Source organism: Gymnoscopelus microlampas (genome assembly GCF_963454915.1).
Source record: "Gymnoscopelus microlampas genome assembly, chromosome: 17".
Classification (NCBI taxonomy): Eukaryota; Metazoa; Chordata; class Actinopteri; order Myctophiformes; family Myctophidae; genus Gymnoscopelus; species Gymnoscopelus microlampas.
The window spans coordinates 31,466,315-31,490,673 of record NC_139954.1 but is presented as its reverse complement, the minus strand read 5'-3'; the positions used below and the strand labels follow the sequence as shown (position 1 = coordinate 31,490,673).

The following is a 24,359-nucleotide window of genomic DNA, read 5'->3' as shown; positions in this document are numbered from 1 at the left end:
GTTTCCATTGTGGAAGTCACTCTGGGGATGTGTGTAATGTTGTTAGAGGGGTTTTATTATTATAGGTATGGCAACCCTGTTTCAGAGTCAGTTGTTTGTGTTAGGTAGGTATGGTAACCCTGTGTGTGTCATAGACTGATGTTTTGCATTTCCTTTTTTGCTTTGGGGATGGGGAGGCCGCGGTGGTGCATGGAGTAGTGGGGATTCTCCCTGGCCTCAATTTGGTGTCCGATGTATGGTGTGGGTGATAGCTGATTTAAGAAGTCACACTAGCTTGAGTCCAAACTAATTGCACTCTAAGCACCCCCATACACATAAAGAAAGAGTCATTTTTTTGGTTAACTTTTACTGCTACTCCAAAAAAACGGGCAAAAAACGTTTTGTTTCTGTTCGCAATCTCCAATTAATGACATAGAACAGCATTTGTCTTTTCATTTTATATAAGATGAGGTCTGGCAACATATGTGATGTCTACTTGTTTGTCTCTTTTTTTTTGTCTTAAATTGTTTCATGATAAATTAATACAATTTAAGTGAAAAAATAAAATAGCACCAGTTGTATTTTTTTTTTAAATAGCCTCACCTCAGGGTTCTTGATTGATTGATTGATTGATGTACTTTATTTAGTACGACATGAGAACAACAGTACATGGAAGTACAAATTCACAATACAAGGTCTACTAATCTGGAAGATTCATAAAGCACTAAGGTTGTTTCTTGTGGTTCTTTGGGATAAAGATAAGTGAAATTGAAATATGAGGACCGCTTTTGGTTCTATATAGCAACATCTATTTAATCTACTGCTCTGTTGCCTTTCTGTTGGATTTTGGCTGCCCTGTATTTGGGCCATGGAGCGAGAAATGTTTGTCAGGGCTATTTGCTTTCAACCGTAGCTACAGTAGCCTTGTGGTAGGCTATGGGAATAAGCCTTCAGACACCCACTAGAGGGCAGTCATAGTTTTGATAAATGCAGTAACAGGCTGGTGAGGTGAGGCAGCAGTGATAAAACATAACTATATTCAATACACAATTTGTTAACTGCTCACTTGTTTTATGTTTACGCAAAGAAGGGTCCTGGATAGAGCAATTAGACGAAGTAATAAAAATTGACATTTTCTACCTGACGGATATATATCTAGCTATATCCCCTTTATTTTCTTTAGTTTCAGACTGCACATTTACAGTTGCCTGATCATACAGTACATCTTATATTATTTTAAGCGGGGAAAGGGCACCTTTGTTCTTCTTGAGTTGGCTGTTCCCCAAAAAAAAAATCTTTTTTTTTTACAATGTTTTTTTAGTCTTAGAATCAGACTATATATATATTTGATTTGATTTTTTTCAAAAAAACAAAAAAACAACAAGCAAAAAAAAAAGCCACGTTTTGCAAATAACCAGGGTCTGGTATTCCTTTGATCCAGTCCGGGGGTTTCTTCTTCCCGCTCCTTGCTGCAGGGAGGAGCGAGCAGAGTGCAGCTGAGCTGAGCATCACACAGCCTGCATTCAAGAAGGAAACGGGCAAACACAGCACTTTTTTTTTTTACTTTCCATAATGTTCTAGCCTGCCTGCTGTAATGTGATGTTACATATCTTGAAATGATATTTGATGTGGACTTCCTGAGAACGTTTTGTCTTTGAATCACCCCAGACACCCACGGACTCTGGGAATCCGTGCCCACTGAAGGGAGACAGACCCCCTCATTCCTACTTCCTGCGCCAAGCATCGTAAAGACATGGTTATTACGCAGAATCTGTGGTAAGAAGGCAAGCTTATTCTCTATAATAATGCAATCTATGTTTCTGATCTGCGAAAAACACTGAGGCTAAAGTAACGATGGTTTATTTAATGTAGACGTGATGTTGATGCTTGTTTCAGCTTAACCCAAGGGGAGATCAGACCACAGCATCTCTCATCCTAGTGCATTTGCATCCCCTTTGAATCACCGTGGACCAGCGTTGCCATGTCCGTGTATTATAAGCCACTTTGGGCTCGCTTGTGAATATTGGTGGTTGCGGGTTGCGTTTTTTTGGGCTTGTTTCCAAAGTGTAGTTGCTTATTTGGGCTTGTTTCCTAATGTTGTTTAAACCATTGGTTCTCAAACATTTTCATGTCAAGGACCCCCAATTTAATATGTAAATGTGCCAGGGAGGGATACAAGATGTGTGTTGTTAAAACGCTTTAAAATATTAATATATTAAATATAAAATGGCAGATCTACAAGCTCACAATGCGTTGCGATGCGACGCATTGTGAACTTGTAGATCGGCTATTTTCAGTTAGCCGATGTATATAGGTTTAAAGGTCTCATTTTGGGCTTGTTGTCATAGACCTGGTCGCGTATTTCCCTCGCAAAACCTGGCAACACTGCCCTGGACCAGTCAGACACGACTACCTAGCCACCACGGCTAATAGCTCGCTGTTGCTAGTCTGTCTGCCAGAGAAGGATGCTGTGTGACCCAGCACCAAACATCTCGATAAACTGGACCAACCAACAGCACAAAAAACGCACACATAATGAAACCATGACCACTAAAACTATCATGTTGCGTTTAGTGGAGTATGTTAGCAAGATGAAACCGCCATCTTCAGTATCATTGACAAATGCACTGAGAGAGACCTCATTTATTAATGCGTCACTGAGTCTCCTTTTTTTTACTTGATATTCTTCGTGCACATCTGTCTTGGTCACATAGATTGTGACACGTGCCTTAACGTTATTGTTATTGGTGAAGCTGTTTGCACGTCATGATGCTCATAATCCATTAGTTTAGGCCATCCTATGCCAAGATCATAATCATAACTACTACCAGAAAGTTAGCCAACTAACCAATGAAGGAATGTTCAATAGACTCTTTCTGAGCTGAAGGTCATTCAGTGACTTTGCAGTTGTTTAAAATATACCCTGAACCACATCAATCAAAGACAGCAATACTACTACAAAATGGTTATGCAATTACAATAATGCCCTGGTTCCTTGGACAGGTTGCACTTTGTTTTAACAGCAGTCTTCATTGAGCATGGTCTAGATCTGAAGGTCCCCCCTGCTGAAACTGTTCTTGTTTCATTTAAATGAAATATTTAAGTTTAGATACCTTATCCCTTGACAGAGAGAGAGGAATTAGGACTAGACTCACTTTAAAGCTTCAAATGTTGACTACATTTTTGACCTAATGTGAATATAATATCTTAATGTTAGAACAGGTCATATACGCATTGACTAATGAGCTGAAACATTAAAGGTGTATGCCCAAGTTCTATGACTCACATTTACTTGTCCCTGCTTTATTTCTAACTAAGCATTCTGCATAGGAATCATTTTCACTCAATCTGTCTTTGTCCTTCCTGGAAGAATGTGGTACAGAGAGACCCAATTCCTTTAAAATGGGCCTTGTTGTTATCACAACATTGCAATCAGCCTGGTTTGTTCATTTAGAGCTGTGAAAAAGAGAGGCCTTGGAGAAATGTGCATCTCAAAGCTTCCAGATGTCACACGATATATCAATTTAAGCTGCTATTGTGTGTTTAGATGGTTGAAACACTGCACTGTTAATCAATATGCATTATTAGCTAGGTGTAAGCTCAGACACTTGCCTCGAACAGACACAAAGACCCTGTAATATGATCTGAGTCGGGACATGAGTCTGCTTTTGTCGGCCTGCTTTAATTATGCAACAGAAAGGGACGATCAGCAAAGTTGGTGTAGAACACTGTGGTCGATAATGTGATATTGCAGGTGCCGTGTACCTGGGAAGGCATCTGGGGTATACATTGCCAACATGAACATCACTCCCTCCCTGCTAAATAACCCTCATGCCTAAATATTTAACATGTTTGAAAGAGGGGAATGAATATTATGCGTATAACACTTTTCAGCTGGCTGTGGATGAGATTCAACCTAGAGGTAGATGTGTAGACTAGAGAAGGCTGATAAGAATGTCCGGCATGAGGCTTGAACCACGTGTTGTCAACACACTCAACAACAATAATAACTATACAGAAGGCATTTGATCTCTCATCCTCTTATATTAATATCAAAGCCGTGGCATGTTTTGGCATTAAGTGTAGACAGCTGCATGTCGTGTTGGGTATCCAGAGAATTTATAGTCTGCTTGTAATCTTCTTTAGTCCTCTAAAATGGCATGGCATGGCACAGTAAATGTGGAATTTCCTAATGCTGGCATTTTTGCAGGCCTGGAACAAGGCTCCTGACCACATATCTGAACGTAATAGTCTTTAGTACAAAGCTTCACTGCTTCAGCTATGAAGCCTGTTTCTGAAGGTTCTTCCTGGTGGTTTAATGCAAGAAACATGATCCTATGTGATCCACACTCACTATTATTTGTAAGTGTTGTAACCTATTTAAAACATTTTTAAGGGCTTTTTGCCAGGACTACCACAAAAGTCCTTCTTACTTAACTTTTCTCTTACTTCATTGCCATATTGCCATGCCATACTGTATGGAACATATTAAATGTGACAGAGCCATACAGAGTTCTATGTACTGTATTAGTATATGCCTGCATGTACAAATGACAAGTCACCAACCAATTAATATTATAATCAGCAAAATATTGCCAGTACACAGGCAAACCATTTGGGTTCATAAACATCTCTAAAATATTTATTTAATACTTTATTAACAAGATTAGTAACAGTACAGATAGTACAGTCAATAGTTTTGTTAAAAGGATAACACTAAAAGCCCCAGGGGCTTGTTTCCCTTGTGGTCCATTGTAACTAAGGATTATCATAGAACCAAATGCATTGTAATTTCATTTGCATGATTTCCTTCCCAGAACCACTTGACTATCACACTGGACCCAACAGGAAATACGCTTTAATGCCTTGATAATACATGAGACTATTCAGCTGTAAAGAGGACAGCATACAACAGAAATTAGAAATGAGAGCAGAATAATTCAGTCACTCAATTCCAGAATCACACATGCCCTCCCTCACCTGCTGTTCTAATCAGAACCAGAACATTTGCTCTAGTTTCTTTCTCACCTACACTCTCTCCTTCTCCACTTTCCTGCAGTCTGTCTGCACAGCACACACACACACACACGCACGCACGCACGCACGCACGCACGCACGCACGCACGCACGCACGCACACACACACACACACACACACACACACACACACACACACACACACAAAGTTATTGCACTTTCCACTCTTTCATCTTCTGCCAGGTCATTAGCGCCATTTACTCAGCTGTTTTTAATGGCAAGTTTCTGCAGTTTTCAATTTAAGCCTGATGATGCTTTGATTTGTGCGAGGAACTCCCTACTTTTGATTATGTATCGATTTACTTAATTGCAAAAGGATAAGGCTAGGCTACCACAGTTTCTGGAGGGCAGATATTTAATTATGAGTCTTACATCATCCATTCTGAATACAGGAAACCCCTAAAAAAATTGGTTGCTTTGCTGAGTTTGCTGGAGCGTTAAATGATGTTGAGATGAGGTGGAGTTCATTTTATGTGTGTGATTTGGCTGAGAGGACATTTGGGGTGAACAAAAGAGATGAAAAGGACATGGACATCCTGCGTAGTAGTCTAGTCATTTCATGGAAGTAGGATTACACAACTTCTTGTTCCCGGCAGCTTTGTGTAAAATTAAACCTTTGCTGTGCGTTCTGTTAACATAGGCTACTTAAAAAAACAATAAATCAGGAATAGGGTAACCTACTATATATCACTGAAACACAAATTTACTTACAACTAAGATATGGAAATAATATATATATATGTCTATATATGTCTGTCCAGCACTTTGATCCCACACAAAATATCTGTATACTGTATGTATCATTAAAGTGTTTAGTGTAACATGTATCCACATCCACACCCACACATATGTAACCAGGATTTGTAGCTTATCATAAAAATTCCCAGGTTATAACAGGTTTAAATCTTGATATTAAATATTGCAAATCTTAATTGTGACCCTTTTATAGTATCATATATTTGTTTTACTTTAGTCAAAAAAATCCAATGATGTGGATCTTTGGCCTCATGTGGCTGGCCTGTGACGGCTATAATCTATGACTCGTTGTCTATGACAGTGTTTCACCAAACAAGCTCCCTAAGGTGGAGGCAGACACGTGTTGTGAGCTTGTAGATCGGCTATTTTCACTAGTTTGTGAAAATAGCCGATCTAGTTAAATTAAAATATAAAAGATAGTACAAAATAGATGTGGAAAACCTTTTAGTCCAGCTGATCGTTCTAGTTCCAGATCGAGTGGTTGCCAAGATCAGCTCGGGACACAGACAGCCAGACAAAACGACCCTCTGATAGACAGCTAGCAAATCGCTATACATTATCTCTGTAGTCATGGGATCAAGACGTATCTGTCACATTTCTCGTATTCCATTCCGTTTGGCTATGATTGGCTTCCAAAGGTTGTAGGGGTGGCTGTTTTGCACAAAATGCCACACACCATGAATGCAGCGTCCGATTGCTGGGAAACTTTGCACGCACATTCCCACTAAGTCTGGCCACATTTTGGCCCATAACTCTTGAACTGTAGGTGACGGTCGGACACTTAATATATTCTTTCCCTGGATTCCTTGGATCATGAGGCAATTTATAGGCTCTGTTTGTGCCAGATTACGTGTTCTGCCATAGTGTGTTAACACACTCTTTAAAACACCTTTTGCTACTACTCCTACAGATTTTGTCCAAAACTCACCCAAATCGGTACACATTATCCCTAGGGTCATGTGATCAAGATGTATAAGTCAGATTTTTCAGATCCCATTCCAAGTGGCTATGACCAAAATTTGCTGGCCCTGGGTAGGCAAGCTGGCCTGGCGGAGACTTTTCAAGTTCATTATGGAACTATTGAATCTATCTTTTATGGTAGACACAGTAAACAGTTTACAGTGCAACTTCTTACCAGGTGGTAAAAGTAGCACCTCCACATTTTATCACCTCTCTGCAGACAGAATGAGATGCTTAACACTAATGAGCTTTCATTAAAGGTCTTAATTATTATGGCACTATGTGGTGGTGTGGTGGTGGTGAATATAAACTTCACAATATAAACCAATATTTTTTAATTGACCATTCACACTGTGTCCATTTTGCCCCTATTTATCTCATGGCCTTATATTGGGTCATCTAGCCTATTTGAAGAGTGAATGTTGTCAGGTTTGGTTTGAAGACATTTTGTGCTAGTATCATTGTCACTTCAGATTCCTTTTCATGCACTGTACATTTCAGAATATTCTCCATGCATGAACCATATTTTGAAAAAAGAAAATCTGGGTCTAAAGTTTGATCATCATCATCATCATTCGCACTAGCTGGACTTAAACTCTTTGACAATAGTATTTGAGATATCATTTTAGATAACGACACAATACTTGAGAGTCAAAAGGGGTATTTTTCAAACTTAGCTTACATAAGCAGAGTGGCCTCAATGAGAATTCTGCATTTTTCACCAATCACCTCCATTGAGGAAGTGTTGAGATTTTTCACTTCTGTCTTGGTCATGTCACGTGTGCATGTGTTCCACACACTGCAGCATAAACGCTATCTTTATTGCTCTGCCCCAGGTTCGCACTTATTTAATTGTGACACGAATGGAACAAAACAAATGTAATGATCACTTATTGATAAGAGAGAGACAAGGACATCTCACCAGTCCTTGGCTCCCAGTGAAGCGTAGAGTGACATTTCAATATCTCATTCGTCTTCAAAGCCCTGAACCGTTTAAATGATGTATTGGTATTGTGGGTCTCTTACATATACCAATGTTCCAGCTCTAGGTCACTCAGATCTGACAATCAGATGTATTCGAGGACTCCGCGGTGCAACACAGTAAGGATGGGCGCCTGTGCCTTCTCTGTGTTGGCACCGAAGTTGTGGAACAGCAAACCCCCCTTGAGCATCAAGTCTGCCTCCACCTTGGAGACAAACCTCAGATCTATCATGTTTTGTGTTTGACTGGTGTTTTCTTTTATCATCAACCTGGCAGAAGCTGCTGTTTGTCTCTGTGCTTAGAGGCCTATATCACAGTGGTTGGATTTAGAAGATTAAGCTGATGAGTAATCTAGGTGGAGATGCTACAACATGCTAACTAGCATGTATAGCTGGCCGTATGGAACCCCGCAGCTCTCTCATGTACTGTAGATGGCTCGTCACGTGTCTGTAACTCCCAGAGCTCAAGGAGGAATGCACCCACTGGCACCTTAATTTTCCCTCGCTTGGACTCACAGTTTACTAGAGTCATTGTATATGTAGAGCTGTTATGTCGGAAGGTATAGAGACCACGTTTTATATTATTATGCAAAACCTAGGTTTTGTTTCCACTGGCAGTGATTAGTAAGAGTGCAAAATGAGAATAGGCTACTGGAATTCATTGTGATGCACACTGAGATACAGACTATAGCAGCAGCAGTGTGATGAAACACGATGTCTGTATTAAACTGAGGTATACTGCTGAGCAAGTTGTATAGTTGTATTTATCTATTCAGTTCATCTGATCCATTCACCCTAAATTTCGTAAAATGCATTTATTGTACTCATCTTAGCCACTCAGGTGCAGTTTCAGGTTACTTCATTTGTACCTAGGGTAGATTTGGTTTGCAGTAGACAAGGCATCCACCTTGATATACATTTTACAAACTAGAAATGGGCGCTTCACAGAGTGCATATCACTGTCATGCCGGGTGAACTATCCAGGTCTGTTTAAGTAGTGGGTTGCAGGCAGCCATCAGGATCTGAGGAAGCTGTGGGAGGAAATAGAGTTGACATTATACGGTTCCACTTTTGAAATTTTTGGCACCCACTATGTGCAGAAGTGAAAGGACTTTTCGAGGAGATTGGATTATGTAATTGGATGTTGCATGATTTACAGTATGGTGTTTTTCAACACATTCTCACAAATAGCAGTCCTGTGATGAATTGTGGAGGGAAAATTACAGAGCTGCAATATCTAATGATTTGGGGTGCAAAAGTAACGCATTGGGAGTAGGCTAGAGCCTCAAATAACACCCAAAATAGTGTCTAGAACAGCAAGCTTGTAGTGAGTCTGACTAAAAGTAGTGAGTTGGCGTGCTTGGTCTGCAATCCCAAGCTCATAGGATCGAATCTCACTGTGCGAGTGTTTCTTTTTCCACTCCAAAGCAGAGTTTTTGTGAGGTTAAGGTTAGGGTTTGGGTAATCTCTCAAGGCAGATTCAGCTATTTCTTTTTAGGTTTGAGTTAAGGCCAAGTCTTAGGGCTACTGAAAGAGCTGCAAGATGTGAGAACGGGTTGTTCCTTGTAAGAAATAGACCCCTCCCACACCCCTCCCTTCGAATTTGGGGTCTGCGTCTGCTCCCGCCAATTTATGTAGATTATAGCCGATAATTACCAACCTTGCAGAGATAACCCAGAAAAATAGACAATTTATTTATTTAGACTAAATATCTCTAAGTAAAAACAAATAAAAATAGGGATTGCGTCTATAGGATCTGTGCAATGTTGGTACGTCTTTTTCATCTGAGTCATGGCTGCTGGAACACAGCTATTTTTATGTACTGCTTTGTTCTACACCTTGTGACTGTAAACCTCCATCCAGAAGGAAGCAGCTGAAATTCACTGTGCAAAGGGTGGGCGTCGTCATTTAAAATCAAGCTGCTTATCCACTGTGAATGTCTGGTGTACAGGGATGCTGTGTTAAGCTGTGCCCTCTAAACCAGTGCTTCTGAAACATTTTCATGTCAAGGACCCATGGATTAAAGTTCCCAGTCACCACGACTGATTTCAGTCATTTGGATTCCATACTAAGTCAGCATGTCTTCTATGGAAGCATGCCATGCACCGAAAATAGGCTGTCTACAAGCTTACGACACGTCGCACTGCGACAGGTTGTAAACTTGTACAGTAGATAGCCTATTTTCGGTTATTCGTTATTTTAAGATTGAAGAGTATTTGAAGTTATCAATGCCACCCTTTTAACATTGCCCTATTATAGCGCCACCCGGAGGCCGATTTTTGCAAAACTGCAAAAAAGATTGTCCAAACGTCACACAAATCGTTACACATTATCTCTATAGTCAAGTGATCTTGACTGACGGATCCGTCCGATTTTTCATATTCCATCCTGATTGGCGAATTCCGAACATTGGTGGCCCACAATAACCTTCCTGATCTGGCGGAGATCTGTGCTCCGAGGAGCACTTTTTCTAGTTTTGCTTTAGTTCATGAGGACCCCAAAATTGACCTAAAAAGTATTTGGCTGCGGACCCCCTTCTGAAAAGAGTTTGTGCCAGGGACCCCTATAAGAGAGTATTTGTGTAAAGAATCTTCTGTATTATTTCACATTTTCAAAACGTTTTCAAGATTTTTCAAAATGTTTAAAAATAGCTGATCTAGAAGCTATTTTCCGGGGACCTGGGGGTCCCCGGATCCCACTATTTATTTATATATATATATTTTATTGTTATTATGTTATACCATATTATAGTACAATCATTTTTACAGTTTTTCAAGCGTTTCCTTTAGGTCAAGTAGAGTGGCTCTTTTACATAGGCTAGTGGAAAGCCAGTAGCTGAATGGATTTATGCCTTAAGATGAGATCCTAGTTGGCTTAAGGCAGGGATGATGATGTGGTTAAAGGATCTGAATTATAGATAACAGTGTGTGAGTATGCAGCAAGGTGTATATACTTGCCTGTGTATAGATGCATGCCAGCTCACCCTCAAGGGTGTGTTCTCTAGCTAGTGCATGTATGCGAAAGCTTAGCAGATGCGTCCTGTTGTTGAAACAGGGTACCCCCCATCCTGAATCAGCTGTTCTTAAGAAAACAGACCGGTCAGTAGTCAGTAGTGAATTATGGTGAGGCTACACACAATAAAACAGCATAGTAACACCCCCCCTGGGAGTATGGTGAGAACAAAGCCTACTTTACTCTTTCAGCATGTATGTTGCAATGTAAAGCTCCACATGTTTAGTTTATTGGTCCAAAAACGTATATGTCCATTTTTTTGGTTTCAATAATATGACTTTTCTGGTAGACCGCCACAGAAATTATATAAAAATAAAAATATGATATCATACAGAAGTCCAGTGATGGTCTCCAATTTCTCATTAGATTGAGGTGAATCAATGCATACAGTATGTGTGTCTCCCCCATTACAGTATCTAGCGGTCTACGTGCGATCAATACGGAGGCCTACTGACAGCTCACACAACAGACACTGCAGTCGAAGGACAGTAGTATTGCAAGTCTTTTGATACACAGTGAATGAATGAATGAATTAACGAATGAATGAATGAATAGCTTTACACAGTGCTCTATTAGTTGGCTGATGAAGGGGCCTTCCCTGACGCCGTTTTACATAATATCTTATACCAGAGACTAAAACCAATGGAGGATTTTTAAACCGAATGGGCTAATACTGTAGTAAGTCATATAATCATTTGTTATTCCATGAACAGTGCCTTCTTGTAATATAGCTTAGCTAATTTATGCTTGCCTCAGTTGTCACTCCTGTAAGTGTACTGTATGCCCAGATGCTACATATATTGATTTGGTATCCCCACATATGGGCCATCATTATCATAATGGTAATTAGATGTTTAAGGATTTTATGCTCTAAATGCAGTGACCTCAGTTTTGTGCAGAGGATACTCTGATTGCACTCATAAATTAACTCATCTAGCACAGTGCCACACGACTGGGCCAGACCATAACTGAGGTTGAATGGATACAAATGTTAATTAGCCGCCCTGTGTAGGTTCCACTTTTGTCTGTTTGTTCCAGCCTACCATAAAGCTATAGTGTAAACCTAATACTATGTACGGTTAATGTATGGTTATGTTCCTTCCTGTAATGTATGTATGTATTGTTGGTGTTGAAAAATCAATAAAAACAATTCAATAATAATAGTAAACCTAATACTATCCCATTTAGACCTGAGGCCGATTCTAAAGCCGCCTTCTGAATCCTGACCTAAGTTTTCTGAAAAACTTCAAATCTTTATTCATTTCTTTTTTATTGTTATTACACACAGAGGTGTCATGCTAGTGAGTCAATATACAGTATATTGACTTCAGGACTAAGATAAGGAGCGGAGGCGATCATATATTAGGCAATCCCCGCTGTCATCGATGAAAAAAATAAAATAAAATCGATGAAGGGCTTAATTAGCCTCCTATAATGAGAGGAGGGTTTCTAAGAGCGCTTCCAAAAATAACTTCCTTGCCTCCTGATCCTGTTTCTGCTAGCTAGAGTAGCATACAGTATTTAGATCGGCGAAGATCTTTCTCAATAAGCAAGCTTGCAGGGGCCATAAGTTGCTCACCTCTAGTTTCATCACTGGTACAAAACAACCATCGTGCCACCATGCAATGGCTGCACACTGCACAGTCTGATGATGCCAATGATGATGTAATGTAGGTGAGATGGAAGCGATGCCTTAACATGCCGTAACATATTGTGTTTCAGATGAGCGCTGTGTGAGAGTGGAGGAAGTGTGCTGCTCAGCTGCCTCAGAGGATGCTCCAAACCTGCTCCTCCTAGTGCTACTGAGGAGGAAGGACTCCAGGGAGCTGCCATGTCACACCACCACCCCCACTACCAGCGTGGCCCCCACGGCCGCACCATGAGCTCTGAGGAGAGGAGCGCTGCGCCCATCAACAAAACCTTCACGCCCACACACAAGAGCGCATCATCCTCTTCCTCATCCCAGCGTGACAGCCGGCAGGTGAGTGCCAGTGCCACACAGTCCGCTGCACTAGGATCAGTTTACACTGGGGATGGTAGTGCTACCAACCACCACGGTCAATCGTAACAGCGCTGCAGTGAAAGTGAGGCAACGGAGGACAGGATTTCAGGGCTGCTGCAGTCTCCTGCTAGAATGATTCACACTGTCCGTTCTCCTGAGACTGGTTCTGCAAAAGGAAAACCGACAGACAGATCAACTGACGTCACGACGAATGTACAGAACGATATAATGTAGGAATTGTTAAGGAGATAGTGAAAATTGCGCTTAAATAAATAAATAATTAATTGAACATATAATATAAAACTATTGCAGTTAGTGTATGTTTCAACGACAGAGATGGTAATAAAAAAACTGCTTTTCATTACCTGGCCTTCACATTTAAAATATTTTGGAGTTTGCATTAGTGCATTTATGCAAAAAAAAACAAAAAAACAAACAAACAGAGGTATTACTTTATGGAATGCAATAAGTCCCCTGTTATTTTGAAGAGGGGCCATTTTTCATGTGTGCGCGCACGTGCGTGTGTGTGTGTGTGAGTTTCGTGCTCAAGTAGCTAAAGCCCATCTGAGCCGTAGTAAACAATGAATTAGTTACACTCCTATTTCAGTACGGCTTACAGGACGGTGGCTTAAAATCTTTACCCCTGCAGCCCGCCATATGAAGCCCCCCTGCCCTCACCTCAGTTGGCTGCTGTGTCACCGTAGCCACGAAGTAACAGAAACAGGACACTGCGCTGGAATCTGTGACATCACAGCTTTTCCGTTGCTGCCGGGTGATGAATATTTCATGAGGGACAGGTGCTCTGCTGAGCATGTGGTACGCTCTGGTACGCCGTATGGGAGATGTTGCCAGATTTTGCAAGAGAAACAAGCGGTCAGGTCTACGAAAACAAGCGACTAGGTCGCATGATCACACACACAGGGGCGTACCCAGCAAAATGAGTTAATATAGCATCATGATGAGGCAGATTGTTCCAAACCCTCTCCTTCATTGTTGTTACATAACAATTCTTACATAATAACAATTGCATGCATAACAATTCCTAGTAAAGGTCACAAGGGTCACAAGGTATAATATTTCATTTCCCCCAAACACCTTCTAATCTCAAAGACTGGTAATAGGCTGTTCATTGATTCTTTCTTCTTTTAATCATGTCTTTTAATGTGTTTAATTAAGTTGGTTACTAGGCAGGGAGCTAGGTAAGGTAAAACACATAAATGATAATAATTTGTAAATGCAAAACAGTTTGCTTCGGATTAAGTCATATTGCGAGATTAGATGCGACATTAGCTCCTGAGTGCGGTACAGCTGTTCTGTCTTCTAACTGAACCATGTTTGCTGAGAGCCACCCGTGTCTGGTGGTAGATATGTTGCTCATTAATGCACAAATATCCTTTGATTTTGTTCAGCTGTGTACAGAGAAATGTAATTAAAGGTGCTCGTGCTGTAAGTTATATTTTTTGGTTAAAACAAAACGTTTTTGTTAAAAAGTTAATGCTCGATATTATGACAGTAATCATTGCACTCTACCGCTCTTTAAAGAGAATATATACATTGTGAGGAGTGCTGACCAAAACCAACCACAGAGTCATTTGATTTGCATAAACAGCAGTCTTTTATTGGGGGGAAACTTTAACAAAGGCAGGTAGGGGAAATATATAACACAAATTCCTCCCGGATTGGGGTATTTCAATAACAGTTCCTAGTCCATGCATGAAGTGCCCTATGGTGCCTAGGAAGAGAGTAGAAACCATAATTAGTCTTAATTCAGTCTTAACAAGCCATATAAGGACAAATGTTGGAGTGTGTTTTAGCTTACCGCCCGAGTCTGCGTCCATTCACCAAGGGAGTGAATTTCATCTGAGGAGACGTTCAGCAAACATTTATAGGGTTGGGCTGATCAGACCAGGCTGTCACCACTCTGGCAATCAGACCTGAGGTGTCATATCAAGCTGATTGAGGATGAAAACAGGCACATACCTTCCTTCCACTACTTGCCCAAGTGCTCTGCACTGTCTCTGGTGCTGAAACCTCTCCTCAGCCCTCTGCTCGCCTTGGTGGAGACGCCAGATAGCTCGGGCCCCAAGCGACACTCCACAACGTATAAATTTTCTGGCGGTTTGGCAATTACATCCAACCAGGAGAGAGAACCCATTTATAAGCTTACTTACGCACATGTTATAGTGTTCCAGTTCCAATTTTCTCTGCTAATTATCTCTGCCTTGCATTTCTAGCTATGGGATCTACAGACCCAAATTGCCGGCAAAAAATACTCGCGCTTCTCCCCCACGATGGGATACGGAGCCTTTTCGTGCATACAGCTGCACATTGACATTGACAGACACACACACACATATTTGCCTGTGTCCATGTTTGTTCCATCATGCAACATGGCTCATACATTTTAGCTTGCCTTTCAAAACAAGTCTAGTAATTATGGCCAGACCGTTACATCGGTCAGGCTGATAAACGATTAGAATGAGATATTCTGCATACAACATGTTGCGCTATTTGATAAAATATCGGTCAAAACTCCTCGGGATCAGCATCGGACACAAAAATCTGGCATTGGTCAGGCCCTTACATCACTCAGTAAAATCCTCAACATATGCTGTATCATCTGTGTCGTGCACACTGTGTGTGTGTGTGTGTGTGTGTGTGTGTGTGTGTGTGTGTGTGTGTGTGTGTGCGTGCGTGCGTGCGTGCGTGCGTGCGTGCGTGCGTGCGTGCGTGCGTGCGTGCGTGCGTGTGTGCGTGTGTGCGTGGTGAGTGTGGGCTCTTAAAGAAAAATGTACATCCTCCCCAGGGATCCCTGAGGAAGCAATACAAGATGTAGAGAAAAGCCGTGGGTGAGCTTGGCTGTGCCTCACTGTTGGAGAAAAAGTGAGTGGAGAGCATTTTGCCGGGGAAAGCCGTAATGAGTCCCAGCCCCCACTCTCAGATCAATACTTGTCACTTTCCCCTCTGCTGACGTCCACTGTACGTACTCTGGAGACCTTCACAAGTGCAATTAGAGGCACCACCTGCAGTAAGCTGACAGACAGACAGACAGACAGACAGACAGACAGACAGACAGACAGACACACATAAACACACTGCTGCATGATTCACAGTATAGTCTGTCATAAGACTTTTCATGTTTATTCAGAATGTCGCTAAAACGTTCCAGTTGTGCATTAACTGGGGTTGAATATCAAGGGAAGATTCCCTTGATAGCACTTGGCTGGATTTATGACAGTGGGGAAATCAATAATCCGATTATCAAGCACCACGATTGTCAGATAATGGCTGTTTTGGTGGTAATGACCACACAACTCATTGATGGCAGATGAAAGAATGATGAAGCACAAGTACTCAGCGTGAAATAAATCTTAAGTGTCCTTTATGTGTGAGGAGGTCTTTCCAATAACACGCTTTTATTCTCAGGCCTGGGTGTGTCCCAGTGTGGGACATAATGACACATTTGACACCACAGCAGTTTCCCACAGGGATTGGCCCTTACATAACATTTCTCTGTAGGTTGTTTCTTTGACCTATCCGTCCTTCTTCATATTTCTAGTATGCTTTAAACTTCTATGACATTTGGACATCAATTGGTTTCTGTCACAGGTGGATCCAAAAGTCACCGCCAGTTGTCTGTCACAACTGCTGCATACATAACCGTACTGTACAAACTGTACAAATGGATACTGACTAACGCAGTTGTCTCTTCTGCTGTGCTTCAGCTATTAATGATTTATTGTGATACCTAGCTCTCTGTCATAGAGACTGTTACATGGTACGTGTTCGTTCATACCAGAAGTCATGTGAGGACTAGATGTGGAACCACTGTCCGCATGGCAAGTGGTTTTACATATTCAAGACCAAGACCAGTTGGCTTTGAAACAGCTACTTCTCCAGGCAACCAGGTTTATGAACGTTTGGCACTACAGGCCTGTTGCCTTTGTTATTTTTGCTATTGTTGTTAGTTATAGTGTTGAGGAATCAAATTGATTATTTTTTTTACTCGTATATCAGATGTAACAAATATAATCTTGAATATTGAAGAGAAGACTTGCCCATAATAACTGTCCATACTGCATCGATATTATTAGTGCTTGCTTATGTAGACTGAAGTGTCCCTAAGGAGGGTTTGTCCTTTCTCCTGTCTACAGAGACCTTACCAGTAATAGTTTGATTCATTGCTGCATTACAGGGTCTACTGTGCCACAGTGAATGGCAGCGCACGTGGTGCATCCCATGAGATGACATTGATTGACACAAACATATCGGTGCTGTCTGGAAGAAACCTTGTATCTCTGTATTTCAACTTTTTATGTTTTTCCGAAAATGAATGCTCTACTTCTTCATACTACAGTGTAACACACACTTTTAAGCTTGTGATTAAAAATCAATACATTGGATCCATTGGAACACAGGTTATTTAAAATGTCTGAAAAGTAACAGTGTAGGAGATACAAGGTTTCCCAACGATATGGTAGATTGTGTGATTGATCCGGTTGACCTTCAGATTACAGTGACCAGATGTCCCGGTTTGGCCGGGATTGTCCCAGTTTCAAGCTGGGTGACCTGAGTCCTGACAAATATCGCTAAAACTGGTTTTCAACATTCACTACCAAATGGTCCCGGTTTTCACAACAATAATAATAATTCTGGTTTTGAGCTCTTACATACCTGTATAGCCTACGTTTATCATGTCCTGTTCTGTTGAAATGTGTAGTCAGGTGTGCTATGTGCTAATATAATTCTCCCCATCCTGATGAAAACGGCAGGTGGAAATTACTCAATTAAATGTCAAAAATAGCACAAATACAAGCTCATAACACATCATGAAAATGTGTTGAAAGCTTGTAGATCTGCATTTTTTTAAAATAGGGCTTAAGTGGTTAAAGGTCCCCATTGGATTATATGAAAATATATTCTCCCTAGTACTTTAGATAGAAATCTCACTCAATTTACCATTAGTGAGTTCTCGCTAACGCTGTGTTAGGAGCAGTGCTATTCCCATCATGAACTGAAAATTCCAATGGTAATTTATATTGACCAGATCTGTAGAGGGCACAGGTGAGTAATTAAAATAATTTCCGTCTGGCAGAAATATTTTATTTTCTGCCAAAAAGGTATTATTATTCAAAAATACAAAACAGCCTTTGTTTTTCGATGAGTTTCAGGCCATGGGAGGAGCACAGCTACTAACAGAGCGTTAGAGAGAACTCGCTAACGCTCTGGACCAGAGCTAAGGATGAACATGCATGTAGTTATTATTTAACTGAACCCAGATGTGGCGTGGTGTCTGTAGGTTTCCAAAACCTGGAAATAAGAAGTTACGTTAAGACTAATCTTTGGATTAGCATCTTTAAAGGATTTTTAGGTCAGAGCACTGCTTCTGCTGTAAGTTAACATACTGTAAGTCATCTAGTGCCATATTGATTTATCAGTTTTGGACGAATAACTCTCTGCCCATTAAGCTATTAAAACATTCAGAAAGTTGTCTGGAGGACGCTGTGCATACAGTGACCTTACAATGATCCCCATCACATAATGAAACCCAGCATGGAGATGGTTAACCTCTGTTATTGTTGGTGATGTAGATTTTGTACAAGGGTTTCAAGCAGTGTTGAAAGAAGTACTCAGATTGTTCACTTTAAAAAGTAAAAGTATCAATACCACAATTAAAAAAATACTCTGTAACAAGTAAAAGGCCTGTATTCAAAATCGTACTTAAGTAAAACTACAAAGGTATTGGCATCAATCTATACTTAAAGTACCTAAATAAAACTACTAAAACATTTTGAAAACAGCAGATCTACAAGCTCACAATGCGATGCGTTGAGCTTAAATAGATCAGCTATTTGTGAATAGCCGAAGTATAAAATAATGCTTAATTGGTTGGTGTATGTTTTTGCAGTAACGATCGAAATCTGCAAAGTAACTTGGAACCAAATCGGTCAAATAATTATAGTGGCGTAAAAAGTACAATGTTAAGTTTAAAGAATAAGTAAATGTACCTCAAATATGTACTCAAGTACAGTACTTGACGAAATGCACTTACCGGTAGTTACTTTCCACCAGTGGTTTCAAGTCTGCATGGCCCATTTTCAGCAAGCGAGTAGGAGGACGGTTGCAGTGGATGGTTGAGAATGACCTTATTACCAAACAGATTAAACAAGCTTTTCCCTCTATTTTCACTCAGTCTAAAATGTCCTGAAAATAGTGGGTAATAACAGTTGTAGCCAGGTTGCTGGAATTAAAACCATTTAGGTGGCTGATAAGGTTGCGTACTTTAGTGAGTAACTGAGCTATCGTTCAGAGCTTCTGTTCTCCACAAGAAACAATCCATATTTGGCTGGTGAATTAATCTGACATTTGGAACCCGGTTGTTTATGCCGGACGTAAGAAGGAGCAGTGTACTGTATCGTTTGCGGGCGGTGTTTTGTAAGGTAATACATTATTGGGCCCACAGATCTGCCACTTCTGATTCAGGTAGGAAGGCTTTGAAGGTGATGAATTGGCAGGCAAGCACACTTTGTTTGAACACACGTACTGTACAAATAGTGGGGAGGTACAACTATAATTGTATAATTGTATAACTATAATAATAACAACCACTTGAACCCTGGCATCCCTATTCTAGGGCGAACATTTGGCCAACATAGGCGGCTGAAGAGATTTAGTGTAGAGTGGGAAAAAGGAGCAGACCAAGTACAGAGCCCTTGAGGGACTTTGGTCAACTAAGTACTGTATACAATATATTCGCCTCCATCCTAGCTGTGGTGTCATGATGACTCCTATGTCATTCCCCCAGTGAGAGGATAGTGTAATGTGATGTCATAGAAGTCCCCACCTGACTCTGCCGGCCATACACTCCAAAAGAAACCCCTGTGTACTAAATTGCGAACCCAACAGAAGTGCAAACAGCCAAGTCAGGAGAAAGCTAATGGGGTGGAAATGCTGAGGGTGCATGGGAGAATCTGAATGGACCCGTTTTTTCTGGGATAAAATGTGGAGTATTTGTCAAAAAATAAAGAATTGTGAGTGTTGTTTTCTCTGTTCATCAGGATATAGGTGTGTGACTGGACCATGTCTGTTCTATTCTACGCTTCTTGAAGAGTGCATCTGAGTAGATTATTTCTGACACACGATTGTCTGTTTTCCTTTTCTTTTTTTTTTTTGGCATTCAATTCTAGGATGTTGACAACTGGGAAATCATTGAGGGGCTAAGAATCGGTCAGAGCAACGTCCAGAGGCCAGATAAACATGAGGGCTTCATGCTGAAGAAGCGGAAATGGCCCCTGAAAGGCTGGCACAAGGTAAGGTGTATCGGGGCTGAACACTACACTTTTTACTTGCTGGAATCGATGTATGTCGTGGAATAACACTTTCAAATATAGCCGACCGTGCGATGTTAAACAGTCTCCTCTCTCTATCTGTGTGTCTTCTTTCACCGCCGCTTAAATGTTTTTGCTGCCACTGGTGCTCAAGCAACTATGGCTAACTTTTTTTAAACTATGGCCCAAAGTGCTTTTCAAGGACATTTCAACACAGTCACACAACATAATCTGGCCAAGCAGGACAATAGAAACAGATATAGTTTTCAGTTTTGAACACAGCTTCAATCAGAATGTATATGTCATTTAAATCTGATTCAAAGACAGTGTAGTTCAGAGACTGTTATCTGCGATTCCCCAATTTGCTGTTCTTTTCTAACAATTTCTTATGTGCATATCCTTTTTTTTCTGCAGCGATTTTTTGTTCTGGACAATGGGATGCTGAAATACTCAAAGTCTCCCATTGATGTAAGTAACCCTGTTGATGACCTATGCGCTGAGAGACAGATCAGCACGGCCTAGCATCAGCCTGGCACAGCAGTGAGTCAGCAGGAACATTGACGAGGGTCACGTAGCTCGTTGTGATTCAGCTCACCGTTTCAGTCTGCAGGAAATCTGAAAAGTGGCTGACAAAAATGCTGCCTCCACACTAATTAGACGTGACCGCTCGTGGAGAATAAAACTGAAAATTGTTTTTGTGGATCTCTGTGCACACTCATGACGGTTCCTGTAATTTACTGTGTTGCATAAATCCGGTGGTTTAAAATGTATAGAAACACACACGCACACACACATGCACCCACACATATGCATACACGAGCGCACGCACGCACGCGCACACACACACACACACACACACACACACACACACACACACACACACACACACACACACACACACACACACACACACAAACAAGGCAAGCTCTTGACAATTCAATAATGAAAATATATGAATCCAATGACTTTTACATTTATGAAGAGTATCCACCAGTAATTTGTTGGTTTGCTCACACTGATTATATTTGATAACTTTGGATTGATGTGCATTGGGAATAATGTCCGCTGGGAACGATGGCTGTTGGAACCCATGCCCCTCTGTGTATGCAATACCCATTGTACCCATTTTCAGAGTAGCCGTTGTACCCGTTGTTAGAGTAGTTAGGGCCCTATCTTACGCAGCCTTATCCCTCATGCCTAATCTTATTAGGCATTTTTGTGTATTTTGATATTTTAAAATAGTGAAAATAGATGATCTACATCTACAAGGTATGAGCTTGTAGATCGTCTATTTTCACTATCTAAAATATTTTTCAAAATACAATAAAATGCCTGGTAAATTTAGGCATGAGGGATAAGGCGCCGCGCAAGATAGGGCCCTAGTGCAGTACCAATTATCATAGTACTTGGAGGCCAGTCAATGACATTAGTACTACTATGACAACATATTGATGACATCAGGGATCTCCATATATGGGCATTTTAAATGGGACACATTGAGACAGACATACTCATTCCATGTTGACCAAACAAAATTGTTCTTTCTGATGTCTAAAGCCTGATTTATACTTAGTCATGGAGTGTCCCGCTCCGAAAATAGACAGATAGACAGAGACAAATAGCGAGACAGTCTTTCCATTACATATAGTACGTACCATATATGCATTTGGGTTTTTCCAATTTTAAATGGCATAATGTCCTCTCCATCTCTGTCCTCAGACCCAGAAGGGTAAGCTGCATGGCAGTATCGATGTTGGTCTCTCAGTCATGTCCATTAAGAAGAGAGCCCGTCGTATTGACTTGGACACGGAGGAACATATTTATCACCTGAAGGTGAGTGTTGGAAGTGTTGTTAATACTTGGTCAATACAGAGAGACAGTACACCAGCACCCACATGTCTTCATATTTTGCGTCCTCCTCCTCCTCCTCCACATAGGTCAAATCCCAAGACATTTTTGATGCCTGGGTGTCCAAGTTGCGCCATCACCGCCTTTACCGGCAGAACGAGATAGTACGATCACCCCGGGATGCCACCATCCGAATGATTCCCCCTCCAGCTGTTATGGAGCCCCCTCAGCCAGCCCCCACTACAGCTCATGAAGCTAAGGTGAGTCCCCTGCCTCAGGTGCTCCGAATTATTTATTTTTCTCATTTGACATTTTGCCAACTCGTTTGTATTAAACTTACTATTGGTTATACATTCTAAGGAGCAGTGTCCTTAGTCCACCAAGACGTTTTTTTCCTGAGTGCAGCGTATGTTTTCAATTGTTTACAATGGGAGCGCCGTGTTTTTGGAAACACCAGCAGCGTGGCGTGGTGCTGACAGGACATTTGTTTTTCCCTGGCACGTTCACATGTGGCGTTTTTATCTGTCAGGGTGAGAGTAGAACAGGACACAGGTGACACAAATGAACCATAATCACAGGGTAGGTGAGACAAGACCAGGCAACAACTGAAGACAGGAAACACAAGACCATTAGTTCAAAATAAGATGCAAGAACACCCTTCCTGATTTTAATATAAAACAGAAAAAGGACAGAAGAAGGATGAATATGTTAGCAAGCAAATACTGTATACCGGTATACATAGTGCAAATAGTGGTCACTATTATGTGGTAAACATTGATATAATTTAGGGGGTAGTAATGTCCAAAAAATACTGTATGTGCCCTGTTGTTGAGTGGGTATTTACAGATTAAAAGACCTGGCAGTTGGTTCATTGACCAGAGGTTTGATAGCCTGAGGGAAAAATCTCTTTCTGTTTATCTCTGTAGTGGCTTAGTGACTCTTGTCCCTGTAAACATAATGCATGTTAAATGGTCAGAAATGATTGCAACAGAAAGAAACATTTTACATACCTATATGATAAAGATTGGAAGTAGTGGAAGTAATAACTCCCATCCTTTGAGCTGAAGTAGTTTTCAAAACATTTGAAATTTCCTGTGAGTAGCCTCCTGCTGTGAGTAAAGTGAAATTGCTCATTCAAGAGGGATATCACATTGAGATTATAGGATTCCATTGGCCTGTTCCTATTGGAAGCTAGTGCTACAAACCAGCCGACATGAAGGAGGAAATTAGATTCAAAGTATAGGAGATGACAGACTTTACATGATCAGGGAGGAGTTTCTCTGTTCATCTCAGCAGGCCTGCAAATGCTACTCATGGCCTGTTCTGTTTCCACAGCATACCTTTTCTATGTCTAAAGTATAGAAGCCTATTTCTGCCACTGAATAAACATAGAAAAGGCCTGAATTATTTTCTTGCAATTAATAACAAAAGGGTCAATACACACTTCACAGGGACTGTGAAGTTATACAGTCTGCAATGAAAGGACCTTACTTTGTTTGTAAGCCAACAGGATGAAAGGTCCCTGTGTTAATGGGTAAATGCAGTCTGCACACTCGTTTTGTTCATTCTTTGTAGAACGTCACTTAGCCTGAATTACGTGGCTAATTACAAGACTAATGCTCTTCGGTGTGTAATTAGATATCTGTCTAATGCAGGTAACTGTACCCAAGTCATTATGATAAGAGACAGACATGTTTGTCTAGACCAATCACTAGCGCAGTGAGAACCCGTTGCCCCCGCCAATGTGTTTGGCTCACGTGTAAACGTGTGCAGACAGCCGATGTGATGTCTCCTGAGAGAGGAGCTCTCTGCCCGACTCAGGTCATTAAAGGTGTGATCAGAAGGCTCTGGATTCAGAGCAGCTGTGCTGCAGCCCTATGAGCTCTCCCCGTAGACCAACCTGGGGAAATTAAGAGCTTCAATCCTTTGACTGAGAATTATCTGCACATCAGAGCGCACAAGAAAAAAACAAAACAAGAGGATCTCAACTTGTTTATCACTGCAGCACAGTGTAGCACGATTGTCAGTAAGAACACACTGAGCCACCATGCAGGTACTGCCCCCACAGCTATTGTTGACTTCACTGCTGTGCCTCTGTCCAAGATAGGAAATTACATTTTTATTAAATTTGAATTGAATACTTTTAACGGTTGCGTAAGGGGAAATCATTTTTTGGGGACTGGAAAACATCCAACACATGGAAAATCTAAGAGAACGAGACAACCAGGTGCTCACCGGAGACGTGATAGTCAAAAGAGTTAAAATAGCAAAAAGGTGCTCCTGGATCATCAGACGGGATAAAATGTTAATAATAAATGGGAGATCCTGATGAAGACCGCTTCAGGTCGAAACATGTTTGCGTTGTATTAAATAAAGGCTGTTCCCTCTTTTAACCTCGAGTGCCCGGATCTCCCATTTTTTATCTGACATGGAAAATCATGTCATGGCGTGTAAAAA

At 41.0% G+C, this 24,359-nt stretch overlaps 1 protein-coding gene across 4 annotated transcripts in view; it reads left to right on the top strand.

Moving 5' to 3' along the window:
• The first annotated feature begins 1,480 nt into the window (after positions 1-1,480).
• The window catches only part of osbpl6 (oxysterol binding protein-like 6), a 47,180-nt gene continuing 24,301 nt past the window's right edge, over positions 1,481-24,359 (top strand). For all 4 annotated transcript variants that reach the window (XM_084084823.1, XM_084084824.1, XM_084084822.1 and 1 more), the window contains exons 1-6: positions 1,481-1,755; positions 12,447-12,705; positions 19,914-20,036; positions 20,469-20,522; positions 21,774-21,887; positions 21,992-22,162. In XM_084084823.1, the coding sequence (XP_083940949.1) occupies positions 12,556-12,705; positions 19,914-20,036; positions 20,469-20,522; positions 21,774-21,887; positions 21,992-22,162 (612 nt within the window). In that variant the 5' untranslated portion in view covers positions 1,481-1,755; positions 12,447-12,555. The remainder of the gene's footprint in view (positions 1,756-12,446; positions 12,706-19,913; positions 20,037-20,468; positions 20,523-21,773; positions 21,888-21,991; positions 22,163-24,359) is intronic.